Source organism: Coregonus clupeaformis, chromosome 27 (assembly GCF_020615455.1).
Source record: "Coregonus clupeaformis isolate EN_2021a chromosome 27, ASM2061545v1, whole genome shotgun sequence".
Lineage (NCBI taxonomy): Eukaryota > Metazoa > Chordata > Actinopteri > Salmoniformes > Salmonidae > Coregonus > Coregonus clupeaformis.
In genome coordinates, this window is record NC_059218.1 from 9,952,856 (window position 1) to 9,971,363 (window position 18,508).

The 18,508-nt window shown below is 44.1% G+C and overlaps 2 protein-coding genes across 3 annotated transcripts; one reads left to right on the top strand and one right to left on the bottom strand.

The window, feature by feature from the left end:
• The first annotated feature begins 5,357 nt into the window (after positions 1 to 5,357).
• Positions 5,358 to 12,807, top strand: LOC121541491 (calcium channel flower homolog). Its single transcript, XM_041850547.2, has 5 exons — positions 5,358 to 5,984; positions 9,884 to 9,956; positions 10,083 to 10,208; positions 10,601 to 10,708; positions 11,062 to 12,807. The coding sequence occupies exons 1-5, from the start codon at positions 5,879 to 5,881 to the stop codon at positions 11,147 to 11,149; spliced, it is 501 nt and encodes a 166-aa protein (XP_041706481.1). The 5' UTR covers positions 5,358 to 5,878; the 3' UTR covers positions 11,150 to 12,807.
• A 64-nt stretch (positions 12,808 to 12,871) lies between these two features.
• Positions 12,872 to 17,759, bottom strand: LOC121541489 (RNA exonuclease 4). Of its 2 annotated transcripts, none has more exons than XM_041850545.2 (9): positions 17,659 to 17,759; positions 17,006 to 17,282; positions 16,439 to 16,854; positions 16,030 to 16,182; positions 14,174 to 14,367; positions 13,906 to 13,994; positions 13,734 to 13,808; positions 13,558 to 13,632; positions 12,872 to 13,460 (listed from the first exon to the last, which is right to left on the bottom strand). In XM_041850545.2, exons 2-9 carry the CDS (start codon positions 17,219 to 17,221, stop codon positions 13,317 to 13,319), a joined length of 1,362 nt encoding a protein of 453 aa, XP_041706479.1. In that variant the 5' UTR covers positions 17,222 to 17,282; positions 17,659 to 17,759; the 3' UTR covers positions 12,872 to 13,316. The 2 variants fall into 2 exon arrangements, with proteins under 2 accessions (XP_041706479.1, XP_041706480.1); XM_041850546.2 differs by having other exon boundaries at positions 17,006 to 17,238; positions 17,659 to 17,753.
• Between the last annotated feature and the right edge of the window lie 749 nt (positions 17,760 to 18,508).

The window sequence follows — 18,508 nt, forward strand, 5'->3', positions numbered from 1 at the left end:
TTGGCAAAGGGTAAAGTCTACAAAACTTAGTCCACTCTGTTTATAATATATTGTAGTTTTGGGAACAGAAACCTGTATTGAGATCAAATGATGAGAAATTAGGCAGAATGTAGGACAAAATCCATATAGGTCCATTTTCACCCACTTCTGGCCCTTGGGCTTCCTCTCACTACCATAATTGGTCGTTTCCACGCCAAGAGAATGCTTCACATGTATACATCCGGTGAAATATCTGCCTCTGCTGAGTCCAAAACAACCCGATGTTCCGGTTTTCAGGGGAAATGGAAAGCCTGTGACGCACTATCGTCAGTAGTTACCACAGCCACAAAGTAATAAACCCTGCCTATTTCTACAATTTATTTTCTTAAAATGTGATTTTAAGCTAACATTAGCCCTAACCTTAACCACACTGCTAACCTTATACCTAACCCTAACCTTAAATGATGACCAAAAAGCAATCTATTTTTATTTTTTTTATGAGTTTTTATGATATAGCCAATTTTGACTTTGTTGTTGTGCTATCTAGTGGTAATTGAGGTATAATAACAATGCTGAGACGCAACTAACAAGGCGCCACTCCATTTTAACTCCTCCTCCAGATTTACTGGATTGGTTGAACAGTGCAGAATAGTGCCTCCCCCTACAGTATTTTTTATTCTCATCGAGAACAGTATCAAAGACAGTATGGTTTAGAAAGTCTGCGCCAGTATGTAGTGGATCTAGTTTCAGGCGTTTCTTTGACGCCTGCTACGTGCTGGCTGGCTACGTTAGGTTACTGCAGTACAACAGATAGTCAGTGGAACACACCCACATGTAAACAAACGCTGACGTACAATATTTGAATCGGTCCAGGAAGGTTCATAGTGGACAGAAGTGTGGGAGAGGCTGAAAGCTGTGGCTAGCGGGCAATAGTTGATAAACAAACAATCAAACTTTACTCGGTGTGGTGGCGGTTCGACACGGCTGTGCTGTGACTGGGTCAGAGATGTTAGGAGATAGTGATGGAGAAGAAAGTGAAGCACGTATGGAGCATAGTGGTACAAATAAAGGGGGAGTAAGAAAGAAAAAAGAAAGCGGTAGAGATAGGGAGTAGGGGTTTGAAGGGGAGCGAGAGGTCTATGGAGGCAGAAAAATAAGTTTGAGGAGAGCAACATAGTTTCCGACGCTAGCTGCAGTTCGGAGGTAGAGAGTGCCGAGGAAGGGCAAGATAAGTCGCGAGGGGAGCATGGTGAGGAGGAGCAAAAAGTGATTCTGAAGTTTAGGGGGGAGTTGGGGCGATGAGTCCGATAAGGTTGACGGCTGTGATAAGAGTTGATTGGGGAAGTTGTCAATGCTAAAGTGTTAAGAGATGGTAGCTTGTTGGACATGGCGTAGAGGGAAAAAGCTCTGAGTGAAGCAAATAGGGAAGTGTAAGGTGGAGTCGAGCAGCTGGACTGATCAAGCAGGGAAGCAGTGGATTAAAGGGGTGATAAAGGAGTGCCTGTGGGTGTTAGCACTAAAGAGGTAAGCGACAACTTGAGAGGAGGCGTTCTAGTGAATGTTCAAAGATCGCAAACAACAAGGGGTGGGGTTAGGGTAGATAGCACGTCTATTCTGTTACACTTCAAGGACCGGTACTGCCAAATAAAGTAACCATAGGATATCTGAGTTATTATGTGATGGCTTATGTACCGAAGCCTTTAAGATGTTATAACTGCCAGAGGTTTGGGCATGTGGCAACAGCCTGTAAAGAGAAAAAAAGGTGTGCCAGGTGTGGAGGGGAGCATGAATATGGGAAGTGTGGGGATGGTGTACAACCAAAGTGCTTCAGCTATGGGGGTGCTCATAGTGTGGCATATAGTGGGTGTGAGGCAATGAAGCAGGCAGTGGAGGTGCAACAAGTGAGAGTGGAGAGAAGGTGTCATATGCTGAGGCAGTGAGGGTGGTCCAGGTCCAGGGAGATACAGGTTCAAGGGAGAGATGGGTAGGAGCATCTAGACCAGGGATTACTGGGCAGGTGGGTGGTGATATGGTATACATAGAAAAGAGAAAGCTGGTGATGTTCATAGAAGGAGCTATCAATATCACTGCTAAAGTAGAGCTGATAGTGAAAGCTGCTGGGAGACATGAGTATGACAGGGTTGACATGGGAAGAGGTTCGAGATTACCTCAATCAGTCGAGGGTGGAGTCATGTGTTACTGGATCTTAGTTGTGGTGGTAGTTCTACAATGGAATGCTCGAAGCCTGTTAGCTAATGGGCAGGAGTTCAATCAGTTCATTGTAGATATGCCAGCTAAGCCTGATGTGATTTGTGTGCAGGAAACATGGCTCAAACCGACTGTGGAGTTTATCATACAGGGATATGTAGTAGTTCATAGGGACAGAGATGTTGGGGGGAGAGGGGGGGTGGGGGGGCATCTACTGAGGCTATACCTAAGAGTTCAGGGAGGAGGAGGAAAGCAGTCCCATGGTGGACGGAGGAGTGTGGGGCAATGGTGAGGAGTAGGAACAGGGCATTTAGAGTACTGAAAAGGACGCATAACTTCCAACATCTGATTCAGTATAAGCAGGCCCTGGTGAGGAGAACTATCCGTCAGGCAAAGAGGTCATGTTGCCGTCGGTTCTGTGACACCATTGGCGACACCTGTGGGAGAAGTGTGGGGGATGATTAAGAGGATGACTGGGGTTAGAAGGGAGTGGGAATATCCAGTGTTGACGAGTGGGAAGGATGTGGCAGTAACAGATGAGGAGAAGGCAGAGATGATGGTCTAAGTGTTTGTCCAAGTGCATAGCTCTGCAAATAGTCAGAGGGGGGGGAGAGAGAACGAGAGAGGAGCATCCTGGAGTGCTGGATGCACCATTTACCATGGCAGAGGTGAAAAGGGCAATGGGTAAGGCTGGGTTAACTTCACCTGGGAAAGATGAGGTGTGCTATGTTATGTTGGCCCATCTTAGTGATGAGGCACTGGATAAGGTATTGGTGTTGTAGTGTGGTAGGAGGGGAAACTACCAGGCAGCTGGAAGGAGGCAGTAGTGGTACCAATCCGGAAGCCAGGGAAGGACCCAACGAGGCCAACAAGCTATCGGCCAATAGCTTTAACATCACATGGATGTAAGATTATGGAACGTATGATTACGGAGAGGCTAACTTACTTCCTGGAGAGCAGGGGGCTAGTATCGCCACATCAGAGTGGGTTCAGGAAGGGTAGGGGAACTATGGACCCAGTGCTCTGCTTAGAAGCAGAGGTCAGGAAGGCTCAGGTGAACAAGGAGACTGTTGTAGCTGTCTTTTTTGATGTGGAGAAGGCGTATGACATGATGTGAAAGGAGGGGTTGTTAATCAAGCTTGATATTATGGGGGTAGGAGGAAGAAAGTACAACTGGATAAAGGATTTCCTGTTTGGAAGGTCTATCCAGGTGAGGGTGGGGAAGTCTATCAGGCAGCTACCTGGTGGATAACGGTACACCGCAGGGGAGCGTGATTAGTCCTCTGTTGTTCTCAATCATGATCAAGGATGTTTACTCTCAGGTACAGCCGGATATTGGGAGGTCGTTAATTGCAGATGATGGGGCCTTATGGAAGAGGGGAAGAAATGTGCCATACATAGTCAGGAAGGTACAGAAAGCAATTGATGAGGTAGAGCGGTGGGCATTAATGTGGGGATTCAGGTTCTCTGTAGAGAACTCAGACAGTCTTCTTTACCAGGAGGAAGGTGGGAGATGATGTATGCTTGAGGTTATATGGGAGAAATGGAGAGGGTGGGGGCCTTTAGGTTCCTTGGGGTATACTTTGACACTAGACTGACCTGGGCAGAACACATTGAGAGAGTGATGGGAAAGTGTAAGAAGGTGCTAAATGCAATGCACTGTTTTACGGGGAAGGAGTGGGGGTCTGGGCGTTCCTCATTAAGGACCATGTATGTTGCATTGATCCGATCTGTAATAGACTATGGTAGTATAGCGTATGGTTCGGACCTCCACAGTGTCTGCATTACAGGTGGAGATGGGGGATATGCCATTGCAGATTAGGAGACAGCAGCTGGCAATGAATTTTGGGGTCAACCTACAGGGACATGGGGTGTCTCATTCTGCGAAAGGGATTTTACAGGCATGCTGGGAACATGAGCGAAGACAGAACACAAGCTTTGGGTGGGTGGGTAATACCCAGTCGAAGGAGATGGGACTGTATGGAAGGGAGTTTAGTCCAACGGTAGCTATTCCTGTAAATCCACCATGGCTACTCCCGCCTCCAGTAGTTGATCTAGAAGTGTTGGAGAGACTACAGAAAGATAGGGAGGGTGTTGATCCATGTGATTTGTTTAAGAGACATCTGGATACTGTGTATCAGGATTTTGTGGCCATTTACACAGATGGTTCAAAAGATCCAAGGACAGGATGTACTAGGTCAGCATTTGTAGTGCAGGAATGTGGGGTGGCAGTCAGGAAACATATTACAGATCATCTGGCTGTATATCCGGTGGAGCTGATGGCCATACTTGCTCTGATTAATGTGCAGTGTTGATGAGTCTCCAGTCCTTTAGCTCACATAGCAGACAAGACCTGCTTTATGAGGTGCTACAAACCCATTGCAGGATTAGACAAATGAGTTTACAGATAAGATTTACTTGGGTCCCATCCCATGTGGGGGTGGAGGGAAACAAGGCAGTTGATATACTGGCTAAACAAGCACTTAGTAGTGGGGATGTTGAGGTTGTAGTTTCAATGCAGAGACAAAATGCCTGATATGGACAGGGTGGTCCCGTGTAGCTCAGTTGGTAGAGCATGGCGTTTGCAACGCCAGGGTAGTGGGTTCGATTCCCACGGGGGGCCAGTATGAAAATGTATGCACTCACTAACTGTAAGTCGCTCTGGATAAGAGCGTCTGCTAAATGACTAAAATGTAAATGGTTCAGAGATGGAAGTAGCAGTGGAATAGAGATACTAAGGGCAGGTATTTATTTCAAGTACAGAGGAAAGTCGAGGAGGGTAGGACGGCGGGAAGGGACAGAAGAGAGGAGGCTATTTTTTATAAGGATGGGACACAGCCAGTTGAATAAGGCCTCAATGTGATAGGAAAGCATCCAACAGGAAAGTGTGATTATTGCCAGGAAACAGATACCGTGGAGCATGTATTGCTACAGTGCGGGCAGTATCAGACGGAAAGAGAAAGGATGAGATCTAGTATGAGGGAGAAGGGGATACGGGAAATTAGTTTAAAGAGTATATAGAGTAGAACGTCATTAGATATAGTCTCAAATATTTTGTTATCTTTTTTAAGAGCAACGGGGCTGGCAGGTAGGATTTAGTTTCTCCCTGTCAATGGCCCACACTCCAGTACAGTAGGTGGAGGTAATGCACCAAAACCGCCGATAAACCCCATTGAAGAATAATAATATGTTAATCCCACCCACAATACAACGCGGACACATTTCTGAGAAGACAGGACAAGGAACAGCAGACAAAGCAGGTCGTATAAATCGTAACTTGTGAATGGTGTAAATTAATAATGGTAACTGTAGCTGCCTAGTTTGAAAGAAAAACAGTTAACTGGCAAGTTTGTCAGATAGCAAAATTGGTAGACGTTGGCAGTGACACAAGCCAACAGGCTTTGGCGACAGAGGCAGCAGTTAGCTTCTAAGATAGCTCATCGCTAGCTAACTGGTTATCTTGAAGACAAAACCATGTTCAGTTGATAACCACCATAGATGGTTATCTAGCTAGCCAGAGTAGAGACACGATCAAAGCTATCGTTAATACAAAATATATGTTTTCGTCAACTGTTAGCAAGATCATTGACGTTGGCTAAGTAACGTTAGCTTTTGTTGTCCAAGTGAGCCCCAGCCAATGGCCATTGTTAAATTGACTAAGGCAAGTCACTGAATAATTTATTGGGGCAAAATGAACTCCGACGAGGCAGCAGCTCCAAAATCTGTCACGGAGGATGATGGCATGTCATGGTGGTATCGATGGCTCTGCAAAATCGCTGGGGTCCTGGGCGGAGTATGTAAGTAAAAGCTAACCATCAATTTTCTTATCTACTGTGGTTGCACCTGCAGACTACACACGACTGTCTGATTCTGATCAGTCCTGGCACACACCCCTTCCACGTCTACAGTCTCAATGTTTTTAATGGGGTCCATGCCTTTCATGCCCTCTGTAGCTCAGTTGGTAGAGCATGGCGTTTGCAACGTCTGGGCTGTGGGTTCGTTTCCCACGGGGGGCCAGTATAAAAATGAATGCACTCACTAACTGTAAGTCGCTCTAAAATGTAAATGTAAATGTAATGACAGATCATGAAGCATGTTACTGGCAAGCATGTCAAAACAAGTTTTTCCTCATGACCCATTTCTGGCATACTAGCCTATTCACAAAGAAGCATGAAGATTTTGTATTTATTTAACATGGCCCTTGTACAAAAATCTAATCAAATCAATCAATCACATGCGCCGAATACAACAGGTGGAGACCTTACCGTGAAATGCTTACTTGCAAGCCCTTAACCAACAATGCAGTTCAAAAATAAAGTTAAGAAAATATTTAGTAAATAAATAAAATAAAAAGTAACACAATAAAATAACAATAACGAGGCTATATCCAGGGGGTACCGGTACCGAGTCAATGTGCGGGGGTACAGGTTAGTCGAGGTAATTTGTACATGTAGATAGGGGTAAAGTGACTATGCATAGATAATAAACAGGGAGTAGCAGCAGTGTAAAAACAAGGGGTGGGGGGGGGGCAATGCAAATAGTCCAGGTGGCCATTTGATTAATTGTTCAGCAGTATTATGGCTTGGGGGTAGAAGCTGTTAAGGAGCCTTTTGGACCTAGTCTTGGCACTACGGTACCGCTTGCCGTGCAGTAGCAGAGAGAACAGTCTATGACTTGGTTGACTGGAGTCGGTGACAATTTTTTGGGCCTTCTTCTGACACCGCCTAGTATATATGTCCTGGATGGCAGGAAGCTTGGCCCCAGTGATGTACTGGGCCGTACGCCGAGCAGTTGCCATACCAGGCGATGATACACAAGTATTGCTGATACACACACACACACACAGATTTCTGAGCATTGTGCTGTTGGATAATGAGGCTATATTCTCTCTAGGAAGCTCTGTTGATGTGCTTTCTTTGAAATAGTATAGTGTTTAGTCACTGCCTTCAGTCTCCTCGCTGAGCCCCTCTGTCTACCCAGACAAAGCACTGGCACACCACTCTACCCCCGCATCTCTCTGTACAGAACTAAACCCTTTGGTCACATGTTCCGCGGCAGGTAGCCTAGCGGTTAAGAGCATTGAGCCAGTAACCAAAAGGTCACTGGTTCGAACCCCCGAGCCGGCAAGGTGGAAAAAATCAGCCGTTCTGCCCTTGAGCAAGGCAGTTAACCCCCAACAACAACTGCTCCCCGGGCGCTGATGATGTCAATCCCCGGGCGATTACGGCAGCCCCCCCGCACCTCTCTGATTCAGAGGGGTCAGGTTAAATGCATTCAGTTGTGCAACTGACTAGGTATCCCCTTTTCCCTTGTCCCCTCACTGCACCAGGATGCTGGGAGTGGGAAAAATCATAGGCTGTCTGCTTGCCTGACTGGTATCTCCTAAGTCATATCTATTCAGTGATAGCTTCCATTTTATAATGTTTGCTAGAATACATCCTCCCTCAGGGACTCAGTGTGGTACCAATAATTGCTTCTAATACACCAGATGTATGTCCTTGAACAGATTATTTAAAAATCTGCACACAGAAGAAGTTATAAGGATAATTTAGTTGCTACAGGCTAATGTTAGCCTACAGTACCCATGTCGGCCTTCGATTTGAGAGGGGGCAGCACTGAGCTAGCCTGCAACATCACTTCCTGGAATAGCTCAAACTGCATGTTATGTCTCCATGAGACGCCATCTTAACCAACTTAATTTGGCTTCAATGCGCTATTGAGTCTTCACATAGGAATGTATGGTGTCACGTGATCGATGGCTTTGTCCATTCATATATACAGTCATTGTGTGAGACAGAGGTGATGTTTGTGCTTACGTTGCAGTTCCCAAGCATTAGGCCTATTACAGCCCTGCCCTCCCTTCTCACCTATCCCTTTCCTGCCTTGCTGATACCGGAGTAGTAGCCGCTGTATCACATTCACGTGCTGGACCGATGCATAGTCAATGGGCTCTGTATTATTCAGCATGCTGTAGAATCAGAGTGCAGGATAGGATAGGTCCTATATGCTTCCTCTGTTAGCTGCTGCAGAGTATTGCATGTATGTGTGTCTTGTGTGTGGGCGTCTGTGGTTTATATGGCACAAGTGTGCTAGCTAGCTGAATGGTCTCGTCTGGTACTGTGGGATTATATATTTTTTGCCAGTGCCATACGTTTAATTTAATCACACTAGTATAAGATCTCCATCAAGGGCCTCTCGAAGTGGCTCAGCGGTCTAAGGCACTGCATCGCAGTGCTTGAGGCGTCACTACAGACCGGGTTCGATCCTGGGCTGTGTCGCAGCCGGCCGCGACCGGGAGACCCATGAGGTGGGGCACAATTGGTCCAGGTTAGGGGAGGGTTTGGCCGGCCGGGATGTCCTTGTCCCATCATGCTCTAGCGACTCCTTACGCTGGCTTCGGTCGCCAGTTGTACGGTGTTTCCTCCGACACATTGGTGCGACTGGCTTCCGGGTTAAGCGAGCAGTGTGTCAAGAAGCAGTGTGGCTTGGCAGGGTCATGTTTCGGAGGATGCATGGCTCTCGACCTTCGCCTCCCTAGTCTGTATGGGAGTTGCAGCGATGGGACAAGACTGTAACTACCAATTGGGGAGAAATGGGGGGTAAAAAATAAAATAAAGATCTCCATCAATCAGTCACTACTAGCGTGAGGTTTCTCTCTAGATAGAAATCCTGAGCCGTGTTTTCAAGCTTTTTAATGCCGCAATATGTACTTTTTTGTGTGAACTGACCAAATTCACATAGAACTAGTAGTTATAGATCTGTCATTCTCATTGAAAGCAAGTCTAAGAAGTGGTAGATCTGTTCTATGTGCGCTATTTCTATGCCTCATTTTAGGTTTTGTACACCTGCTTCAAACAGCTGAAACTACAGGATTGTAGGTTATGGAAAATATTTCACAGCGGTTTAGATGGTACAATGATTCTCTACACTAAACTTGCTTGTTTTGTCACATAAACTGAAATTAGGCGAACTATTAGAATTTAAGCAACCAGGAAATAGCTTGAGCAATTTCTGCATAGTGCATCTTTTAAATGGTTTCAAACCAATACAACTCTAGCCCCACAAGTTAATAATTTAGCCAAAATCAAAGTTGGGTAGAAAAGATAAGATGAGCTGTCTCAACATTGATGCGATACTGTAGTGGGCTGTGTGAATTCATTTCCTTAAGTCTACCAGCTTGTGTGTGTACACAGTATAATGGATGTAATGCGAGTAAATATCCCATCTGTTCATAGTCTGAGTCCCTTCTCATGCTCACAGTGTGGCCACTGGACTGGTAGTGCATATCAGGGGCCTATTAGGATCTTAGCAGGGGGCCTGTAAACTCTGATTAATACCCATCATCTGCCTCCTATTTGTCTCAAATAAAGCTATCTGCCAGAGGAGAAGAGCTGAGCCTCTGTGGCGGTTTCCCTGGCATCAAAACCATGTTTGTTTAAATGAGAAATTCAGACCCTTGTGGTTTTCAGTTAAGCTTTATTTGATTTGAGTTTGTATGAATAAGGTCTCCAGTCAGAGTAATAACACTATCTCTCATCTCTTTAACTTGGAACAAAGCCTCCTTTTATTATGGTCTGTTGGTATTCATGGTATCCCTATATGCTGGAAGTGCATATTTGTGCCTGTTTGTACTTCATCTGGTTGCATTATGAGAAATGTAACATTGCATGTAATATAATTTTCTCTCCCACCGAAGCATGTGCCATCTCAGGAGTGTGGATGTGTGTCACTGTCAACCCCTTAAACATCGCCGCTGGAGTATGGATGGTGTAAGTTTCAGTCTTCCACAATATGATCCTTAGATGCCTACATACAGTAGTGCATTTGCTCGCCTGTGTGTGTGTATAAAAAGATTCACCAAACGCTGTGTTAACGTCCTCTCCTCCTGTTTCAAGGTTGAATGCCTTTGTGTTGTTCCTGTGTGAAGTCCCATTCTGCTGCCAGTTCATTGAGTTTGCGAATGCAGTGGCAGCTAGAGCTGACAAATTCAAGCCATGGCAGAAAGCCTTCTTCTACTGTGGGTAAGAACTGGACTGAGACCTGCTGGCTTCACAGGACTCACCTGTCCATTTGTCTAGGCTTAGAATTTAAATGAGTCTTTAACCAGTTGATAAACCCACTACAGGTTTAATGTGATCCAGTGTTTTCCAGACTCCTTCCTCTGGACCCCAAGGGGTTCACGTTTTGGTTTTTGTCTTAGCATTAGTTGATTATTTGAATCACCTGTGTAGTGCTAGGGCAAAAACCAAAAGGTGCATCCCTTGGGGTCCAAAGGACCGAGTTTGGGAAACACTGATGTAATCAATCCGTTCATCTTATTTTTAGGATGGCACTTTTTCCTATATCGCAGTTGAAAAACACATGTCATATTCTCTGTAATCAATCACTCAATCCCTGTTTTTCTTATTTCCAGGATGGCACTGTTTCCCATATTCCTGAGCTTCTCCATCACCACGTTGTTTGGCAATGCCATTGCCTTCGCTACAGGAGTCCTCTATGGTCTCGCCTCCCTGGGCAAAAAGTACGACTTTTCTATTTATACTTTAGTGCTAAGATTTTGGTTTGAATGTACTGTGTGTGTATGTATTTTAATGTAATTTATTTCTCTCTCTCACACTTTCACCCCTTTCAGTTCAAATTTCTTAATCAACATTTAGATTTTCAGGTGTTATTAATCAGTAACAAGATTAATTAAATGTAAAATAATGTAACGTCTTGTAACAGGAGAACTGCTTTGTTCTCATACTCATTATAACCCTGAGTGACAAAGTAACCCTGTGAATCTCTCGTTCAACATGATATTTAACATCTCCCCTGTTCTCTGCGGTGTCATTTCTTCCCTGCTTCTCTCTCTCCTCCCTCTCCCTCTCTCAGGGGCGATGCGGTGAGTTACGCCAGGCTGAATCACGAGAAACAGGGGGATGAGGAGAAGATGACCGGGACAACTGACGGGTCAATATAGTGAGATGGCTATCCCATCATCCCTCTGTTCCCACAGAGGAGGAACACTATCCTTAACCAAGGGACAACGATGTCATCCCTGCTCCTCTCCTTTCCTCCTCCCTCTCTGTTACTGAGTTAATTTATTTACCTAAACTGCTGCATCTTTGATATCTTACTTGATGTAATTCGTCCATATAGATTTAATGTTTGGTCCTTTAGTGTGAATTTTGTTTTCCATGACATTTAAGTTAATGTAAAGGTTTGGCTGTTGTGTTGTTTTATTCTGTTTTTGTGTGCTGTTTTTGTTTTCCTGGTTACTGGGGTTACCCTTTTTGGCTTGTAGGAAAAGTTATGTACCATCTTAGCCAATCCGCCTTTTAAGAAACCTGGGCGATAGTGAATGTGAAATATTTAAGTAATTTCCCCAAGACATGTTACTTTCCTTGTGCTGCAGGAAATTCGTCCATTGGGACAGTTATCCCAAACGTACATCCATTCCATCCAGTGAACCCAAAGACGGGAGTCTTTATTTTTTTATATTCCCTTACTTGCGATATACAATGCATGTTTAGGTTTAATGTACCTACACAGGACCTAGGAAAAAATGTGCTTGTAATCAAACAGCTGCATGTTGCGTTTATCTTGAGAACCAGAATAAGAATGTGAGTTGAATGGCTATGCTGCTTTACCACCTCTTTTTTAACCTTTCAAATGCTATTGGTGTTCTCTTCTAGAACCTGGTTGATCTATGCCGCTTCAGAATGTTTGTGACCCTACATACAGTAGTGTGACCCGGCCCATGGAAGCATGCTTTAAGGACTGTGGTGAGGGAATGTGTCTTGATTCAGGGACTATTTAGCAAACAGAGCCTTTGTCCCTCAGTCAGATACAATCTTATGTCCAACCTCTGATCACAGGTACAAATGTGTTGTTCAACAACATGCTACTGTTGGGATTGTTTGTATCTCCCACGTTATCTCTGGATTGGAAATAACTTAATTCAGTTACTAATTAAAATGGTCACCCACAACCAGTTCTCAGGTAGGCCTATTTTTATTTCCTATATACAGTATACCGAGTAACTAGCAAAAATACTAATGCAGGTCACTTTAACCAATGCAAAGGTACTATCCACATGAACCAGCTTTTGTAAAAAGGAATCAAACACTAAAAGCACACCAGCGATATTCTATAAAATACACTATTTAGGCTCAAAGTTCATTAATATGCAACATAAGCATGTTAGCAGCTTTACTGTTATCACCTTTCTTGACACAGAAAGCAACTGGGGAAGAGCTAGAAATTGGGTTGACTACATGCATGTTTCATGCATTAAACCAAAGGTCTCTTGCCCATATACAGGAGAGACACTAATCCTTAGTTTTTCATGATGTCTAGGCACAGACAAGTCCTTCATGGCTACACAATAGTATTATGGAAGAACAGGCTCAAAGAAGGGAAGTGTTAACCTCAAACACCAACAGGTTGCCCCTGCAGTAGAAATGATAACTGACCTGTAGTTTGCTGTAAGGGGTGAGTGCATATGCTTCTGTGATGCTGAATTTGGTTAGCCTTTGTGAACTGGAGGTTCAAAGGAGCCCACTAACTTGGTTGCTTATATGGTGTTCTCTCCCCATCTGACAAAAAATAAATAAAAACATTCTGCCTTTTAAACAATCCCCGTCTTTTCCCAGTTATTACATGATCCATGCGCAGACGTGTAAAAAGATGACATACTGCATGTGATTAACGAGAAACGTTTAATTCATGTTAAAGCTCTCAAATGCAACATCTTCTCTAAACCTAACTTGTGGATGTTAGAAGATAAAGAGATTACATTTTAAACACATTCTGAACAAAAAGAACACTGAAGATCATGTACCAGACAATGAATGAGACTGATGCATAGTTGAAGGAGCACTAGGACAAACTTTCTGAATGATTTAGGTTGAGTGGGATTTGAATAAAGTCAATATTCATTTGAACAAACTTCTTTGTGGGTCACCGAAAGAGATTCCTAAAATGACTCTTCACTAAGACCTCTATATGTGCGAGTCCACTCCACTTCCCAAAGACACACTTGTTAATTCAGTCAATCCTCCTGTTCTGTGCCACCTAGTCAATAGTTAGTCCACAGTCCCATTACAGACTGATGCAGTTAAGACTTCGGAACCAGTCAGTCAGGTTCATTTGCGTTTTGGTGATTTGGGCTTCCTTGGTTCTTTGGTCTTCTTGGTTAAGTCTGGGTTGTTATGACTAGCCTTGATCTCTGCCTCCCAATGTTTCTTCGCCATTGTGTACAATCTCATGGTCGCCTGGGCGTCTTCGACCTGCAACACATTCTCAGACATTGGCTATGGCTCACAGAAGACTACTGTATATTTGTGAGCTAGAAAATAAAAAAAGATTGATAAAAAGCTGATTTACGGATGAATGTTCTCCCTGCTGTACTTTGACGTTAAGTATTTCTCTACACAGGAGTTTCAGAGAGGGCCGACCACTCTGAAAAGAAAAGAACATTGTTCATATCTCCCTCTTATAGTATTATTAGAACCCCTTCTGTCTCACACATTAATACCTGCCCCCCAAAAAACTGTCTTTACCTTCACAATTTTCTTGAAAGGTTTATACTTCTGGGTGTCTCTGATTCTCTTTTTGGGGTGATCCAAGAGCAAAATCTGAAAGATTTCAGCATGGAAAGTTTATGTAAATGTTGACAATGATCTCAAGTCAAGTCAGGTTTTAGTTAGTGTAGGTTATATCATAGAAGTGTACCTTAAGGTCATTGTGAATGGCGTGTCCCACTAGCGTTCTCCCCTGGAGGATCTCAGCCACCTCTTTCTGTACAGTCTTCACATTCTCACCTGCAGCATATAACAGCATTGATGAGACAAAAGTCACATTTGAAAACTGCGCAGACAATCTAGTCCAAAAAGAAGACAACTGTTTTGGGCTTTAGTGAGCTTTGTTGCCGTTTCCAATGCTATCATAAGAACATGAATATAGTGTTAAAAGAGGTCTGAGTTTGGCTGATCCCGCTCACCGTTTTTGATGTTGTCCGGCCGGATGCCGCTGACAGCTGTCCTGTAGTCCGTCACCTTCTCTGTGGGCTTGACGTGTTTGTCGTAGATGCACTTCCCAAACTGGTTGACAAGGGAGACCCGGGCTACGATGCTGTCCTCTCCGTCTGGCCCCACACCCACCATTTCACAGTCCATAGCTACCGCCTTGGTTAGGCTGACAGGTGCCATGATGAACAGGGAGAGAAAAAGCCTTGGTCACACCAGAGAAATCATTTCATTCAAGAGACTGAAGAGAGCCAACAATGTTCTGCTCTGTACTTATGGCGAAGTAAGCTCAGGGCCCGTATCCACAAAGTGTCTCAGAGTAGGACTGCTAATCTAGGATCTGTCCATATAATATTTGATAGAAAGCGCTACTTTTCCAACTCAACTCACTTTTTCCAACGGAAAAGTGGTGCGTGCATATGTATTCACCCCCTTTGCTATGAATTCCCTGAATAAGATCTGGTGCAACCAATTACCTTCAGAAGTCACATAATTAGTTAAATAAAGTCCACCTGTGTGCAATCTAAGTGTCACATGATCTATCACATGATCTCAGTATATATACACACCTGTTCTGAAAGGCCCCAGATTCTGCAACACCACTAAGCAAGGGGCACCACCAAGCAAGCGGCACCATGAAGACCAAGGAGCTCGCCAAACAGGTCAGGGACAAAGTTGTGAACATCCCACGGAGCACCATTAAATCCATTATTAAAAAATGTAAAGAATATGGCACCACAACAAACCTGCCAGGAGAGGGCCGCCCACCAAAACTGACGGACCAGGCAAGGAGGGCATTAATCAGAGGCAACAAAGAGACCAAAGATAACCCTGAAGGAGCTGCAAAGCTCCACAGCGGAGATTGGAGTCTCTGTCCATAGGACCACTTTAAGCCGTACACTCCACAGAGCTGGGCTTTATGGAAGAGTGGCCAGAAAAAAGCCATTGCTTAAAGAAAAAAACAAGTGTTCGCCAAAAGCCATGTGGGAGACTCCCCAAACATATGAAAGAAGGTACTCTGGTCAGATGAGACTAAAATTGAGCTTTTTGGCCATCAAGGAATGGCACAAACCCAACACCTCTCATCACCCCGAGAACACCATCCCTAAAGTGCAACTTGGTGGTGGTGGCAGCATGCTGTGGGGATGTTTTTAATCTGGGAAACTGGTCAGAATTGAAGGAATGATGGATGGTGCTAAATACAGGGAAATTCTTGAGGTAAACCTGTTTCAGTCTTCCTGAGATTTGAGACTGGGACGGAGGTTCACCTTCCAGCAGGACAATGGCCCTAAGCATACTGCTAAAGCAACACTCGAGTGGTTTAAAGGGAAACATTTAAATGTCTTGGAATGGCCTAGTCAAAGCCCAGACCTCAATCCAATTGAGAATCTGTGGTATGACTTAAAGATTGCTGTACACCAGCGGAACCCATCCAACTTTAAGGAGCTCGAGCAGTTTTGCCTTGAAGAATGGGAAAAATCCCAGTGGCTAGATGTGCCAAGCTTATAGAGACATACCCCAAGAGACTTGCAGCTGTAATTGCTGCAAAAGGTGGCTCTACAAAGTATGGACATTGGGAGGGGTGAATAGTTATGCACGCTCAAGTTCTGTTTTTTTTTGTCTTATTTCTTGTTTGTTTCACCCCAAAAAATATTTAGCATCTTCAAAGTGGTAGGCATGTTGTGTAAATCAAATTATACAAACCCCCCCAAAATCAATTTTAATTCCAGGTTGTAAGGCAACAAAATAGGAAAAATGCCAAGGGGGGTGAATACTTTCGCAAACCACTGTAGACCTTACTATTAGGAGCTGCTGGTGTCCTCTAACTTACCCTTCAAACCCCCTGTCCTTGACCAACGCCTTCTCTGTGGTCTGGGCATCTGTCTTCCGAGTGCCTTGTATCTTCCTCATGATATCTGCTGCCTCTGTTCCCACTGTGGCCTCAATGTCATCAGGGTCCACATCATCAAACCACATGTCCGATCTAGTAGAGGACAGATTATATGTATTAACCCCCACACACATTAACCAAAACTGAGGTGCCAGTGGAAATAATGTGATAATCTGACCTTCGGTTTGTACTCAAGTTTGACAACTGACTATAGAAATGACTTAACACACAGACCGTGCACATGCTTTTCACAACAGTGAGAGGTTCTTGAAGTCAAAATCTCAATAGTTACACACACCTGTCAGATATTTAGCTTATGAACAATATTGGTAACACTGGACATACTTACTCAGTGGGTTTCTTTTCCTCCACTTCCTCTATTTTCTTCTTCTTGTTCATCTGTGCGTTACCCTCCACCTGGGCACTGTTCTGTTTCCTCTTCTTGGCTTTGGGCTGTTCACTCCCCGATGGTCCTGGACCTTTTCCATTCACCTGGGATTTATTGGGAATGGCACTGCCCTTCCCTGCTTTCCCACTGTTCACCTGCATGGGCTTGGCTGCCTTGGCATCACTCGCTGTCTTTGAAAAGTCTTTAGCAGGCTTCTTATCCACCACCACCTCTTCCTTCTTTGAAATGTCTTTAGCAGGTTTCTTATGAGTCTTGTCCTTTTTTGAAATGTCTTTAGTGGCTTTCTTAGGGACTTCCTTCTTTGAGTTCTGCTGAACTGGTTTATTTTTTACTGGCAGGGGGTTGGATTTGAACACCTGCAAGTAGAGAGAGCTCTAATAACCATCAATAGCATCATATCATCCCATTTTAGACAGTGATGACATTGGCAACAATGCCTTCAGGTCTGTATCATCTATTCAAAATCTTTATCACAACATTTCTGACTTGTCATAACCCAGTCCTTACCTCTAGTAAAGTTTTCCAGTTGGCTGAAAACTGTTGGGCATCTTTCGGCGGAAGCAAGGCCTTCGTTTTACCTTGATCTTTTGCCACTGGTTGTTTCTTGGCGTGTTCAAAAAACTTTTTCTTTACAGGTTTCTTTTTCTTTTGGTCCTGACTGGATTCTGGCGTTTTAGAAGAAGCAGCAGAGTCTGTTTTCTCTGGCTTGACTTTAGACATCATATCTCGAGGGCTATGAGCTTTGATTTAGAAAATATGGCTGTCAATTCTCCTCTTCTGATTTCTTGAGTGGGAGGCAGATGCAAGCTAACGTTAGCTAACTACAGCTGCTAAAGACTAGTTGCAGTGTAATGGCAGCCTGGACTTTTACTTATAACGTTAGTCTTCACATCTCATTTTAAAAAAGTAAACATTGCTAACCTTTGACTTAATATTTGACAGCCTACTATACTTCAAACGTCCTGTTGCTCAGTAAATTTGCTTTTTGGTAGAAGTTAGCTAGCTAGCTAGTTTTGCTAACATGTGATCAGGACAGGAGATCAATCATTAGTAAATTAGCTAGCTACATTTGCTCAAGTAATGATAACGAAACAAGTAATCCCTAATCACGGTTTGAACAGCAATAGTTCACCTCTACAACGACCTAAATTAATACTTACAAAGTCGCCAAAATCGTTATGCTCTACAAACAAATATCTACACGTTTTTCTGTATGCCGTGCTGAAATGTGTACTTCTGCAATGTGTCACAATTGTGAATGTCCGACAGGAAACCGTGGTTGCGCTTGGTTCCTAGAAACAACTTCGTCTTCTTTCTCTTCTTCTATGATATCATGGCGGTCCGCAAACAATCGTTTAAGTGAATGCCGCCACCTACAGTGCTGGAATGTACGATCAATCATGATCTGCCCAATTCTGCACTAACATGAAAAATACTTCTACCACACCATCCCCCCTCCCCAACCCCATTAAACTTGATCATGCTGAAACACTCCACCCTTAGGATTGTTCAGCATGTCAACAACCATTTCAACAGTAACATCTGTTAGCCCCAATATCTATTTTGCCGTCTCCACAATAACCTTCAACCTGGCATTTCTGCTTTCCACAACCCAAGTCGTATTGATAACCTTACCAATAAAAGCTATGAAGTCAACTTTATTCATTATCAAAGTGTCCTTTGACACCGTACATTCATGAGCACAAGATTACTGAACAGGCCTCGAAACCATGCCAGGACCATCAGAAGCACCAGCCCCGACAGACACTTACTACAGGTACATCCATGTAAGCTCCATCAGTCCGCACTGTAGCTCTACCAATATGTTTTACAGCCTCTGCATACGATACATCATGACTGAAGAAGGCGCAACAGAGCCTCTTCAACCTCAGGAGGCTGAAGAAATTCAGCTTAGCACCTAAAACCCTCACAAACTTTTACAGATGCACAATTGAGAGCATCCTGTCGGGCTGTATCACCGCCTGGTACGGCAACTGCACCGCCCACAAC